Source organism: Oncorhynchus gorbuscha, linkage group LG19 (genome assembly GCF_021184085.1).
Source record: "Oncorhynchus gorbuscha isolate QuinsamMale2020 ecotype Even-year linkage group LG19, OgorEven_v1.0, whole genome shotgun sequence".
Lineage (NCBI taxonomy): Eukaryota > Metazoa > Chordata > Actinopteri > Salmoniformes > Salmonidae > Oncorhynchus > Oncorhynchus gorbuscha.
Window position 1 is genome coordinate 34,308,578 of NC_060191.1, and position 15,275 is coordinate 34,323,852.

The 15,275-nt window shown below is 48.7% G+C and overlaps 1 protein-coding gene across 1 annotated transcript in view; it reads right to left on the reverse strand.

The window, feature by feature from the left end:
• LOC124005679 (mitogen-activated protein kinase kinase kinase 10-like) overlaps positions 1-8,526 on the reverse strand; it is a 60,076-nt gene extending 51,550 nt beyond the window's left edge. Inside the window, exon 1 of the mRNA XM_046315127.1 lies at positions 5,406-8,526. Coding sequence (XP_046171083.1) covers positions 5,406-6,405 — 1,000 coding nt within the window. The 5' untranslated portion in view covers positions 6,406-8,526. The remainder of the gene's footprint in view (positions 1-5,405) is intronic.
• Between the last annotated feature and the right edge of the window lie 6,749 nt (positions 8,527-15,275).

The window sequence follows — 15,275 nt, forward strand, 5'->3', positions numbered from 1 at the left end:
TCCACATAATTTTCCTCCCTCATGATTTCATCTATTTTGTGAAGTGCACCAGCCCCTCTTGCAGCAAAGCACCCCCACAACATGATGCTGCCACCCCCGTGCTTCACAGTTGGGATGGTGTTCTTCGGGCTAACGATGGTCATTATGGCCAAACAGTTCCATTTCTGTTTCATCAGACTAGAGGATATTTCACCAAAAAGTGTGATTTTTGTCTCCATGTGCAGTTGCAAAACATAGTCTGGCTTTTTATGGCGATTTTGGAGCAGTGGCTTCTTCCTTGCTGAGCGGCCTTTCAGGTTATGTCGATATAGGACTCATTTCACTGTGGATATAGATACTTTTCTATCTGTTTCCTCCAGTTTCTTCACATGGTCCTTTGTTGCTGTTCAGGGATTAATTTGCACTTTTCGCACCAAAGTATATTCATCTCTAGGAGACCGAAGGCGTCTCCTTTCTGAGTGGTATGACGGCTGCGTGGTCCCATGGTGTTTATACTTGCGTACTATTGTTTGTACAGATGAACGGGGTACCTTCAGGCGTTTGGAAATTGCTCCCAAGGATGAACCGGACTTGTGGAGGTCTACATTTTTTTTCTGAGGTCTTGGCTGATTTTTTAAAGATTTTCTCATGATGTCAAGCAAAGAGGCACAGAGTTTGAAGGTAGGCCTTGAAATACATCCACAGGTACACCTCTAATTGACTCAAATTATGTCAGTTAGCCTATCAGAAGCTTCTAAAGTCATGACATACATTTCTGGAATTTTCCAAGCTGTTTAAAGGCACAGTCAACTTAGTGTATGTAAACTTCTGACCCAGTGGAATTGTGATACAGTGAATTATAAGTGAAATAATCTGTCTGTAAACAATTAATGGAAAAATGACTTGTGTCATGCACAAAGTAGATGTCCTAACCGACTTGCCAAAACTATAGTTTATTATCAACAAATTTGTGGAGTGGTTGAAAAATGAGTTTTAATGACTCCAACCTAAGTGTATGTAAACTTACAACTTCAACTGTATGTATCTGTATACAGTAAGCTTATTGGGACACAGCCGTGTAGGTTGTAGTGTCTTAGCTCTTACTACTACTCATGTCTATAATAAGAAAGACTCCAGATACAAGGAAGTGAACTGGAGATTCACATTTAATGAAGCTAGTTAGTACAAGAATAACTTAGAGCAACACTGCACATGACCAAGGGTTCTTCGTTATGAAAGGGGACATCAGTAATTAACAGAACAGAACATAGGTATATATATAACGTACCTACCTCTGCAGTATAGAGGGGTCTATCTGACCCGTGTGTGTCCATAGAAATATAATCTATAGAAAGGGCTTAGAACCTCTAACCCGCTGCTAGTCCACCCATTATAGCATCATTGACTTGAATGGGGAGGTCTGTTCTATAGATTATATTTCTACGTGAGTTACAGTAGCCAGGTGATCAGTAGTACAGTATTTTGTGACCGGATGCTGAGTCATGCCCATATACTGTACAACTCAATGCAGTGGCAGCAGACACATTAGCCATCACAGGGTAGAGTTTCCAAGACCTCTTTCTGAAGACCCATTATCTAGGGCAGGTTGAATTTCAACTTGGTCAAATCACCTGATCAATAATGTGTTTAATTGAATGGCTATCGACTAGGGCCATGTTTTTGAGAAATGTGCGGTTAATGACGCGATTGTTCACATGACCACATTCTTAGGGCTTCTCTCGAGTCAGCCTACTATATGTGCTTATAAACTGTTATAACAGTTATATTCGTATTTATTTAGATTTTGCTGCTGGCATGAGAGCCAGCACACTCTTGCCCTGAATCATATGACCCAAGGAGGATTGTGCGCCACTGAGAGAGTGGGCTGATTCTGGATCAGTGTGGCAGGTACGGCTAAAGGGACCACGGGGCAGTGACCTGCCAACCCACAAACACCGCTGTCACATCACTAAGGAGGTCACCGTAATCAGATTATCCCAGTTAGACAGTCAGGCTCACTATTCCAGCCTCAGCCAGGCAAACAACCACACCGAGAGAAAGGCAGAAACACACACACACACACACACACACACACACACACACACACACACACACACACACACACACACACACACACACACACACACACACACACACACACACACACACACACACACACACACACACACACACACACACACACACACACACACACACACACACACACACACACACAGTGAGTGGGAAGAGGAGAGGTTTGAGGGCCGGCCAGATAGGTGGGGAAGAAACAGAGGAGAAGCTGTGGGGCCTAAAGCTTCTCCATAACCGCAGTGATGCCAAATGGGCGGCGGTTTGAAGCGGATATCTGAGACCTGTACACCTGGACAATGAGCTGAGGTGTAACCCTAAACTAAGATGAACCACTGTTTATCTCCCTCTCTCTCTCTCTCTCTCTCTCTGTCACTCTCCTTCTACCTCCCCAATCGCTCTCCCCTTCTATTTCTCTTATCTTTCTTCTCCCTCTCTGTCCCTCTCTTTCCTCCCTCATCTTTGTAACCTCTCCACTCTCACCATCTCATTTGCTTCCCTCCCTCCCTCCGGGCTTCGCCGAGGCAGTGTAAACATCGTCTGATCACATACTTGAATAGTTTCGCTTTTTTTTTTAAACGGGACGCAGAGAAATGAGACGGCGTGACAGATTGAGACACTGCTTTGAAATCATCTTTTTCACACAGAAATAATTCCAAGTGAAGGAATTGACATTTGCGCCGGGATGCTGACAGCTGGATGACTCAACACAGCCCAGTGTCGTGGAGGCAGCTCTGTGTTGTTGCCAAGGCTTCGCCATCCAATACCCATCTGATCCCTATCATCACAGCTACTGAGGGAGGGGCAGCTTTTCACATGGCGGCTCTCGCCTACATCACGGCTTCACAAACCCGGGGAGCGATTAGGAACAGTACGGAAGATCTGTGAGCCGGGTGTTTTTAAGCTACAGACACTCCAGATCATCTCTCCCCTTCACAAATCTCTGGACTCAGCATCCTGTAGCCTCAACTCGTACCTCTACACCCCATCCCCCATACTCACATCACACACACAGACAGGCCCACGTACACACACACACACTAACACACAGTGCCCCCCCCCCCCCAATACACCAACAACTGTGACTTTAAACAGCAAGTAGTACAAAGGACCAGAAATAGCTTGGCGAGTTGCAGAGCAGAACTGCTGTCCTTGAGGAGGGGTGGTAGAAAGAGGAGGGCGAGAGGAGAGGATGGGAGGAGGAGAGAGGATGGGAGTAGGGGTGGTAGAAAGAGGAGGACGAGAGGAGAGGATGGGAGGAGGGGAGAGGATGGGAGGAGGGGTGGTAGAAAGAGGAGGATGAGAGGAGAGGATGGGAGGAGGGGTGGTAGAAAGAGGAGGACGAGAGGAGAGGATGGGAGGAGGGGAGAGGATGGGAGGAGTGGTGGTAGAAAGAGGAGGACGAGAGGAGAGGATGGGAGGAGGGGAGAGGATGGGAGGAGGGGTGGTAGAAAGAGGAGGACGAGAGGAGAGGATGGGAGGAGGGGAGAGGATGGGAGGAGGGGTGGTAGAAAGAGGAGGACGAGAGGAGAGGATGGGAGGAGGGGAGAGGATGGGAGGAGGGGTGGTAGAAAGAGGGAGGAGGAGAGGAGAGGATGGGAGGAGGGGAGAGGATGGGAGGGGGGGTGGTAGAAAGAGGGGGACGAGAGGAGAGGATGGGAGGAGGGGTGGTAGAAAGAGGAGGACGAGAGGAGAGGATGGGAGGAGGGGGATGGGTAGAAAGAGGGGGACGAGAGGAGAGGATGGGAGGAGGGGTGGGAGGAGGGGTGGTAGAAAGAGGAGGACGAGAGGAGAGGATGGGAGGAGGGGAGAGGATGGGAGGAGGGGGGTGGTAGAAAGAGGAGGACGAGAGGAGAGGATGGGAGGAGGGGAGAGGATGGGAGGAGGGGTGGTAGAAAGAGGGGGACGAGAGGAGAGGATGGGAGGAGGGGTGGTAGAAAGAGGAGGACGAGAGGAGAGGATGGGAGGAGGGGGGTAGAAAGAGGGGGACGAGAGGAGAGGATGGGAGGAGGGGTGGTAGAAAGAGGAGGACGAGAGGAGAGGATGGGAGGAGGGGTGGTAGAAAGAGGAGGACGAGAGGAGAGGATGGGAGGAGGGGTGGTAGAAAGAGGAGGACGAGAGAAGAGGATGGGAGGAGGGGAGAGGATGGGAGGAGGGGTGGTAGAAAGAGGAGTACGAGAGGAGAGGATGGGAGGAGGGGAGAGGATGGGAGGAGGGGTGGTAGAAAGAGGAGGACGAGAGGAGAGGATGGGAGGAGGGGAGAGGATGGGAGGAGGGGTGGTAGAAAGAGGAGGACGAGAGGAGAGGATGGGAGGAGGGGAGAGGATGGGAGGAGGGGGTGGTAGAAAGAGGAGGACGAGAGGAGAGGATGGGAGGAGGGGAGAGGATGCGAGGAGGGGTGGTAGAAAGAGGGGGACGAGAGGAGGAGGATGGGAGGAAGGGGGGGTGGTAGAAAGAGGGGGACGAGAGGAGAGGATGGGATGAGGGGTGGTAGAAAGAGGAGGATGAGGGGAGGGAGGATGGGAGGAGGGGTGGGTGGTAGAAAGAGGAGAACGAGAGGAGAGGATGGGAGGAGGGGTGGTAGAAAGAGGGAGGAGGAGAGGATGGGAGGAGGGGTGGTAGAAAGAGGAGGACAAGAGGAGAGGATGGGAGGAGGGGTGGTAGAAAGAGGAGGAGGAGGATGGGAGGAGGGGTGGTAGAAAGAGGAGGACAAGAGGAGAGGATGGGAGGAGGGGTGGTAGAAAGAGGAGGAGGAGAGGATGGGAGGAGGGGTGGTAGAAAGAGGAGGACAAGAGGAGAGGATGGGAGGAGGGGTGGTAGAAAGAGGAGGAGAGGATGGGAGGAGGGGGGAATAAATGACAGGGGGAAGATGGCAGAGAGAGAGAGCCAGCTCTCCAGGGCTGAACTTACCCTGTCATTCTCAACTCAACTGTCTGTGTGTCAAACAGAAGACCCCTCTATTTCGTTTCATCCACACGATACTTAAATGAACCCATCAACACGAGGGTTAACAGTATGCATTGTACTGCACATTCTGTCAGTGTCCACTCATCCATCCTCTGTTAAATGAATGTCATATACTATACTTCCCTTAACTGGAGACTGGAACTAAAATAGGCAATAATACAGTCTGTCTACGGCCTATGAGGCAATCAACTGTGTTGTGCATGGCTGATTCAACATGCAAACAAACCAACGGAAAGAATGAACGTGTTCCCATTCTGAGTGTGATTTGCCCCCCAAACGTTTTATATTTGACATGAAATAGGACTCATTTGGAGCGAATGATATCTTTGAGATGGCAGACTGGAGTGGGAGACGAGTGTTGGCATACTCACTGTTGCTTGACTTGAGGTCTCTGTGTATAACCGGTACAAAGGTCTGATTGTGCAGGTAGTCCATCCCTGTGGCGATCTGCACGGCCCAGTTCACCAGCACCCTGGGGGGTACCTTCTTCCCAGCTAGGGCTCTGTTCAGGGCCCCCCCGCGGGCATACTCCATCACCAGGCAGAGGTTGGGCTCTCGCAGGCACACCCCTATCAGGTTGATGATGTTGGGGTGTCTGAGCATCCAGAAAAGCCTGGCCTCTTGTCGTACGCTTTCAGCTGTGGCGCTGATGTCCTCGTCCGGGTCCTGCCTGGCAGCTTTAACTGCCACCTCCTCCCCTTGCCACATCCCCCTATACACCTTCCCAAACCCCCCCGCCCCGATCACCTCCTCCAGCACCAGCTCCGTGAAGTCGATCTCCAGGGGGCACCCCTCAGGCACCCCACCCGCCACCAGCCCTCCTGCGGTTAGCTGCGGGTAGCTGCCGGCGTCCCTCCGAGTAACGTAGTTGCATGGGAAAATGCCCACCTTGTCTTGGATCTTGCCCGTCCACCAGCCCTCATCCCCGGACACTTTGGAGTCCTTGGAGAGGACCTCCAGGAGGTCCCCGCGCCGCAGGGTCAGCTCCTCGTCTGCCGTGGCCTCGTAGTCAAACACGGCCGTCCAGTAGGGGTTGGAGGTGGTAGAGCCGCACTGGTGGCCAGGGTGGGAGTCTGAAGAACCAGAGGAGGAGTTCCAGCTGCTGCCATTCTCAGCCTGGACAGCTGTAGCAGCACACACCGGGGGAGCAGGGGTCATATGTGGGGGCATGGAGGAGAGAGGGGGGCCATAAGGGGGGCCAAGGGGACCAGCGAGCACGAGGCCAGGGGGAGGAGGGTCGCAGCAGCCCCCACAGCTGGTGCAGGGCAGGGGGGCTGCTGTGCTGCTCGCTCTGGCATATGGATCCATGGCTGCCCGGCTGCTGGTCAGCGGTGTGGGCCTGCCCTCTGTCAACTCACACACAAAATCCATGCAGGGCCCATCAGCTGAATCCAGGCCTCCTTAACCAGAGGAGTGACAGATCAGTGGACAGGCAGGCCAAAGCTCCACTGTCCCATCACTGGCCCCGTTTACTGGGGTAGTTCCAGTTCCTGTCACCAATCATGTGTGTGTAGCAGTCTGTATTACCATGTATAATGCAGTGTGTATTTAACATGTATACCTACGAGTTCACTTTGGGGTGACCCCTGGCTATCCCTGAGAGAGGCTACTGATTATTCTCCCATGTATGTTCTAGAAAGCTACCAGAGAGGCTGGCCTGGGAAAAATCCCAAAGTAGACCATGTGTTCCCTCTTCAGTACTGTGAGATGAGGTTCTGGTGGATGGGGTAGCTTTGCGCTGCTCAGGATCTGAACATGGGTCTCTGTAACATCCCACACGGCTTTTACGACTACTGTAGGGGGGCTGTGGGGGGGGATCCTCAAAGCATCTATTGCTATTTCATATTAGACTACAGATTTGATTTACTGCGTCCCTCTCAAGACTCAGCAAGAGCTGGATGGTCTCAGTTGACCACAAATGTTTATTCTGGTTTCTTACTATTTTTATTTCCTTGAATTTTTTGCCCTGATGAATAATTCATGGCCAAACGCTGCACTTCATTTCGCCTCCTTGAGAACAGATCCTGACACAGAGATTTAAAGAGGCAAACTCACTCCTCTCCCTGGAGATTATGAGAGGCCAAAGACAGTGAGGAAGCCACGCGACAGTTAAAGGAGATCCCACATCTAAATCGGCTATTTATAAATCAGTTGCACCACGTGTAACAAAACATTTGTATTCTAAATAGTTTCACCTGTGTAGTTTAACATCTGAGCAAGGATCGTTGCTATTTCCAATCAAGCGCAGCGCAGAAAAATAGCGCTTGTCTGACATCTCGTTATTACCGGGTCATTGGCTTTTTGACAGCGATGAAAGACCCTTGTCTTGACGTCGTATTTCGTTGAAATGTCGATTGAAATATTTCCCTACTATCTGCTGCCTCGTCTAAATCCTGCACGCCTACATCGATCAACGTATACGCCCGTTGAATGTTCTTAAAAAGCCTACTCCTCCATTTTTAGATGGGGAATTACGGCGGACAGTATTCAGGCAAACATCATCGAGTGACTGTACATTTTGCACCTTAGTTGTCAGCGAACATCAATGATTGATCGTTCGTCTTGTTACATTGTCCGGCCTAAATTCTGCGCTCTGTAACGTTTCAATAAACACGATACAGTGAGCTTTCACGAATGCGCGAGTTATCGCGACAGAAACGTATACATACAACGTGTACAGAACAGTCTGTTGTAGCCATAATGATCTTCGCGTCAATTTTGTAGGCTATAAGACGATGCTCATTCATAACATCTGATACATTTGTAATCATAAGCAATAGCCTTGTCTAGTTATATGGACACAATGTTGCACATTTCAGTTATTTGTGAGCAAAGGTCCCCCGCACCTGCTGGCTTTTAACGAATATATTTCAGTGCTTTTCGACACCTTCACACGCTATGTTAGAGACCGAAATAGCCTACAGTAATAATACATTATGTGTTTTGTGAAAGCATTTGACTGTAATTCCAATTGCAAATATTTGTGTATCTCTGATTCGAGTTGACGTGATAAAGAATAAAGCGATTAATCGTCTACGGTAACGTGTTTTCTTTGGCTTTGATAGACAGATGCACCATCCTCGAGGCAATAATAATAACAACAATAATAAAAATAATAACGTAGCAGGTCTAATAAAAGCCTAATTCGTCCTTTTGGTGCAACATTGAATTACAATCCTGTCTTTATGCGTATATAGCGTCTTGTCTTCTGGTTCAAATAAACCAAAAATGAAATATTCAAATATTTACGGAAAAAAGCCTGACCACTGTTCATCATAACATCCATTGACATTGTCGCATGGGCGTGTGAACGCATCCAAATATCCACCATCAGATTCCATAATCCAATTCCACAAAATGAATAGTCTTGGAGTCCTTACTCATCTGGGTCAGTCGGTTGGCCACTTGTCCTTCACAATCAAATCGCTTTTTTCTCCAAAAGACGTGCCATTTCTAGACGGAGCTGTCAGTCTCTCGGCTGACTTTGTATCCAAATACACCGGCTGTACTGGGGGTGGAATATGCCGTTGTATTCTGGGTAGTGTAGTTTCTCGAGGAGCCTACATCCACATAGGCCTTTATATCTCATAATTTGGACATCGCTTGGACGACCAAATGAACTTTTGCTTCATTTTGATTATAAAAAAATCGGGGTTTAAAATAGTCTATCTGTAAGGTGTATTTTTATGGGTGACCTTTAAAGTTAAGGCATTGCTTGACTGTACAACAACAGCCTATACTGGTCATTGTCAGTTAACCTTGATCATTAGGCTGATGTTTTGTGGACCAGTGGGTTGAAATTGTTTTTCATGGTGTGTGTGTGTGTGTGTGTGTGTGTGTGTATAACACTGTGTAGCCTGTGTGTGTCATTGGCGCTTGTGTGAGAGAGCATGCATGTATGTGTCTCCAATTATCACACAGCATACTGTCTAGTATACAGCTCTATTTTATTGCAACTTACAACAACAAGCATAATGCATTTACAATCCCATCACAATTTGGTAGATGTTTATCACGCAGATATCCGGAGACAATACAATTTAACACTGACTAAATGGAACCTTGGCCCCACACTGCCCCCTGGTGATAAGGTTGGATGACACCTAGACATGATCACCTTCACTTTCTGCACCTTCCCTCTCTAGGGCTCCATTGGCTCCCTCACCTCTAGCCTCCCATACATGCTCTCCAGAGGGGCCCATGGTGGAACTGGAAGGGGGGGCCTTTCCAATGATGATCTGGCCCAGGGACACCTGGCTGGCCTACCTGGTCTGAAGAGGGGACATGGTGCAGGGGTAGTGCTGGACAGCCCCTGGGACATCCAGAGGGCCAAGAGCGGACAGTCTGTCCCTCTGTGGAGCGGAAGCCATATTGGGATACAAGCTTGTATAGGCTCTCCCTCCAGTTGGAGTCCCTCTTACTCTTGATGGGCTCCAGTCTGAAGTGTTGTGGGCTGTCTGGAAGCTGCACCAGACTAGCGTCCTTGCTCATCCCCATGGAGCTCACCCATAGTCACTGGGGGCCTTGATGGAGGGAAGCTGGCTGCACAACTGCTTACGGGGCTTGGATTTCGTGTAGACATCTTTTTATTTTACCTTTATTTTACTAGGCAAGTCAGTTAAGAACAAATTTTTATTTTCAATGACGGCCTAGGAACAGTGGGTTAACTGCCTGTTCCGGGGCAGAACGACAGCTCGGGGGTTTGAACTTGCAACCTTCCGGTTACTAGTCCAACGCTCTAACCACTAGGCTACCCTGCCTCCCCTATGAGGGCGGGGTCATAGACTTGTACGTGTACTTTCTCAGGGATCTCCACAATGCTCTCCCACTTGGCTGTGGACTGAGAGAATTTGCTGCATTTCTTTGTTGAGCGGTGTGGGCGCTTGAAGTTGTCGCTTGGCCGGCTGAGGCCTGGCTCCTCTTTAGGGGGAGAAGATTCATGGGTACCCCCCAAGGGACCTCATAAGAGGGAGGTCAGGAGTCCACATGTGATCTGTTTACAGAGAGTGGGAGACAGAAATAGACAGTAAAATAGAAAGAAGAGAGGAGAACGAAAGGGATGGCAGAAATAGGGGTGAGACTGATAAGGATTGAGCTACAAAATAATACATTAAATAAATATACAAAAATAAACTATTACTTGATGAATCGTGTCTTGCCACACCATCACCCAACACATCTAAAGACTTCCAGGGTTTCTCTCCATGAAACACGAAGATTACTAATTAGGGCAGAAAATCAGCATTTGCTTCCCCAGGATTAAAATCTGAATTTTTCCATCGGCAGACGCTGCCTGCTTAGTTAGCACCAGCAGCACTGCCCTGGAAAGCAGAGGCTTGATTGGGTACTGAGGGATGAGAGTGGTAGCTAAGCGCCCTGGGTACAAGAAGAGAACCAGTCAGCTTGGGAACCAGTCAGTCAGTGTTCACTTTCATAGCATATTGAGGAACTAGTTTGAAAATAATATTATACGTTTGTAATACAGTACAAAGCCGTCGTGTAAATTATTAATATTGCCATTGTGCACTGGAAGTAACGTGTTGACAATAATATATAAGCAATTAAACAAATGCACTGGGTATGACAGTCATATTGGGCCTCATAGTTCCAGTGTTCTTTGCTGTGAACTCCAAGAAGGGCCCTGAGGAGAGAGAGAAGAAAGGGGGGGGGGGGGGGGGGGGTCCCTGTGTAAAATATGGCCTGGACAGCCTGCTGCTGATGGATTTGGTGGGAACGTCTGTAGATCTTTCGTGCTCCAGATCATCAAGACAGTTTTCTATCCCACCGTTTATGGAGCCTGTGGTTGTGAGAAGGGTTTGGGAGGGGAAACACACAAACAAATCATAAATAAGACTGTTTCTAACAAAACTGGTTCATTTGTGAAATGTCAATCAAATCCAATCAAAATCAAATCAAATGTATTTATATAGCCCTTCGTACATCAGCTGATATCTCAAAGTGCTGTACAGAAACCCAGCCTAAAACCCCAAACAGCAAGCAATGCAGGTGTAGAAGCACGGTGGCTAGGAAAAACTCCCTAGAATTTTATTTTTATTTTATTTCACCTTTATTTAACCAGGTAGGCTAGTTGAGAACAAGTTCTCATTTGCAACTGCGACCTGGCCAAGATAAAGCATAGCAGTGTGAACAGACAACACAGAGTTACACATGGAATAAACAATTAACAAGTCAATAACACAGTAGAAAAAAATGGGCAGTCTATATACAATGTGTGCAAAAGGCATGAGGAGGTAGGCGAATAATACAGTTTTGCAGATTAACACTGGAGTAATAAATGATCAGATGGTCATGTACAGGTAGAGATATTGGTGTGCAAAAGAGCAGAAAAATAAATAAATAAAAACAGTATAAAAAACAGTATGGGAATGAGGTAGGTGAAAATGGGTGGGCTATTTTCCTATAGACTATGTACAGCTGCAACCTAGGAAGAAACCTAGAGAGGAACCAGGCTATGTGGGGTGGCCAGTCCTCTTCTGGCTGTGCCAGGTGGAGATTATAACAGAACATGGCCAAGATGTTCAAATGTTCATAAATGACCAGCATGGTCGAATAATAATAAGGCAGAACAGTTGAAACTGGAGCAGCAGCACGGCCAGGTGGACTGGGGACAGCAATGAGTCATCATGTCAGGTAGTCCTGGGGCATGGTCCTAGGGCTCAGGTCCTCCGAGAGAGAGAAAGAAAGAGAGAAAGAGAGAATTAGAGAAAGCACACTGAAATTCACACAGGACAGGAGAATAGGACAGGAGAAGTACTCCAGATATAACAAACTGACCCTAGCCCCCCGACACATAAACTACTGCAGCATAAATACTGGAGCCTGAGACAGGAGGGGTCAGGAGACACTGTGGCCCCATCCGAGGACACCCCCGGACAGGGCCAAAATCACTCTCAGTTCCTTTGATTTGAGCACTACTCATATCTTGGGTACGTCTTCATTGGCCTGCATTCTATTCAGTAAGCTGGTCTTTTTCTCAGTGCCGTAGGCCCGGCTCAGGATGTACGTGGCCAAATCCCGCAGGTCCACCGCTGGGTCTAGGAGAACCTCCTCCAGCAAGTACAAGTGTTTGTCCTGGAAGTGATCTACCTGATCCAGGTTCTTCATGGACCCCCCCCCCCCAGGCGTTTCCAGTGGGGGTTCCCCTTCTGGATATGTTTCAGGAGGCAAAAGGTGAGGTTCTTTAGGATCTCTGGAGGGATGTCGTAGGTCTGGAACATGCTGAGTAGGGCCTATGTGCAGTTCGCACAGACATCACTGTCCATACCCTCAATGGTCAACATCAGATATTCTTCAGAAGCTCATTTCCGTCACTAGTGTCATCTTCCTCATCTTCGGGCGGGGATTCACACTCGGTTTCGGGTGTCAAGCAGTTTAGGCATGCGGATTGGTTTGTTGAGTCTTGCTTCTTTGGCCTTAGCGAGGATGACAATGTCTATTGGTGAATGCTCTGGTTCCTCCTCTGACTGCAGTAATGTTATCTGAAGGGCCTTGGGTGGCTCCTGCTTCGGCTTCCAGTTACGCAGCACTGAGTCGGGAAGGAAGCCGCGTGGAGCCACGGTCCAGTCGAGAAGAAGTGTGTCTGGTGGGAGTCTTGAATAGTGTTTGAGACTTATCCCATTCTCATGGCCCTTCCATTAGCTCGTCCTGCAGATTCACTTCCTTCTCTACAGTTCTAACCAGTTGGAGAGCATAAGACCAGGAGCCTGTGAGAGGGGAAAGGATTGCTTTAACTACCATTTATAACAGGTAAACTTGACTATGTTGTAAATGTTATTTCATTACACCATAATACTTTAAGTGTACCAGGCTTATCTTGGCCAACTGCACACCCCGAGTGTCCCACACTTCCAAAGTGCCGACAGGACATCAACACCACCACCAACTCTAGGGCAGCGCAGTCGGTTGGGGGAGAGCAGCTGGAGCTTCCTGTTGCGGCGCCCACTGAACACCAGGCAGGGTAGGGGGCTGACCCACGGCCCACTCCACGCCACCCACCATCACTGCCTCCAGGCACATCACGCTGTCATCCAGGTCCTCGTCCCTGGAGGTCTGGATGATCCGCTTAGCTGTGCAAGGGCACAAAGCCACGTCTAGCACCAGGACCTCTGGACAACCACTGGCCACAAACAGTTCCTTCCGACCAGGGTTGTAGGAAAACCCCAGGGCCTGGTCCAGGAGGAGGAAGGGTCAGGGGAGAAGTAGCAACTCCTCGCTGGCGGGAGAGATCAGTCTGGCGATACTATCCTGCGATACAGCCAGGAGCTGTGCCTGTCCCTGACTGCTCTCGACCCGCCTCAGGAGCTGTGCCTGTCCCTGACTGCTCTCGACCCACATCAGGAGCTGTGCTTGTCCCTGACTGCTCTCGACCCGCCTCAGGAGCTGTGCCTGTCCCCGACTGCTCTCGACCCGCCTCAGGAGCTGTGCCTGTCCCTGACCAAGGCCCCCTGAGAGCCCTGTACTCTTTCTTCCTCACAGTCAAAGCTCTTGACCCCACGGTTGCAGAGCGTGTAAAACGTGGACACCTGTCTCCCCGTCACCAGGCCACTAACGACAGTGTCCCTCTCCAAGGAGCTGCAGTGCCAGTCCAGCACCTTAACAATCCCCAGGCGGGTCTGCACAGAGGTCAGATGTCAGGGAAAACAATATGGTCGCTACTTATCAGTCCAACCAAGGTGCGGGAATTGAGTTAAAAAAACAGGATGTGTCAGAGAAGTTGAAGAGAAAATTATTTTTATCTTAAAGAACAAGAAGACTGTAGTGCTTCCTAACAAAATGTTTGAATATCCCACCCATCTGCAGAGTAGTCCAGAAGCCCCAGAAGGTGATGATGCCCATGCTGCCAGTCAGCAGCTCCCCGGACAATTTGCAGTAATGAGAGCACAGAGCCCAAGCAATTGGCCCGGTACAGGACCACCATGCCCTGAGTTGGGTCAGAGAACACATGCAGAGAGAGGTTATCGCAGGTCCCAAAGACAAAGACCGCTTGTAACTAGTGGGTTATTCCCGGCACAGAGACCAGGTGCTCCACCACAGAGACCAGGTGCTCCACCCGGTAGCCGCTGTCCAGGGGCAGGCTCAGGTTGTGCCTCAGATCCCCTCGCAGGTTCTCTGTCCACACTGAGGGAGGGAGGTAAGAGTTCATGGTTTTGCAGTTTTGAGGTTTGTGCTAATTCTATTGGAGCATCATGCAATGGCATACCGCCCTGGAACTAATTGCCCTGGTCTAATAGGATCAATAAAATATTAATGTATGTCACTGCTTTTTGTTATACACAGTATTATCTTTTAATTTTCATCTGTAAATCCCCATTTAATGCCCCCTTCTCTCCCGATGCCGAGGTCATGGCGTGTCCCCATTGGAAGCCCACCACCACAGTGCTACGGAGGCTTGAGTTGGTCGTGAGGCACTGTATGTAGTTCTGTGCACAGGAGTGTCGGAACTGCATGGCGGGAGTGGCATCCAGACACAGGGCTATCTCTTCCTCCACCACATCTTCATCAGGACCACACACTTCCTGTAAATATGCACGGGAAATGGTCAAGTCCTCGTAATGGCGACGACGATGATGAGATCACGGTCACAAATTAGATTTGGATGAAGATCACGAAGACCAATGGGAGTTCTAATTAGTTTCTTATGGGATAGTAAAACAAGTCCTATGACGTCGGAGTCAGCTATGATAAACGTCAAAATGTCAAATCAAGAGCGAGTTGGACAATACCTTTTATAGTTTGTTTTAGCTGCGGAAGAAAAATATTTACATTCTGGAACAGTCCTTCTCATTGAAGTCTTGCTGCACCTTATCCCTTTTTCACTTCGACTACATCATCCCTGTAATTGAGGATGATTTCCACTCAGTTTGCGATTCACATGTGTCAATTGAAGAAATTGGAGAGGCTCTGAATTCAAGGAAAAATGGGATAGACATTCTGTAGACAGTTTTGGCAGTTACTAGAAGACCCTATTTTTAATGTTTCAAGATTGCATTGAAAATGGGTAAATGTTCTCCACTTATTTCACTGATTCTGAAGCCTGATAATCTTTCTGGTAAATGCCAAAAGATTAAAGAAAGGAATAGATACCATTATAAATGAGACTCAAACAGGATTTATGAAGGGCCGTCACATAAGCTCTAACATTCGTTTAGTCTTGGGCCTTCTAGATTAGTCAGATGCAATTGACTCAGATGCTGTTGTCTTATTTTTGGACTTCTGTAAAG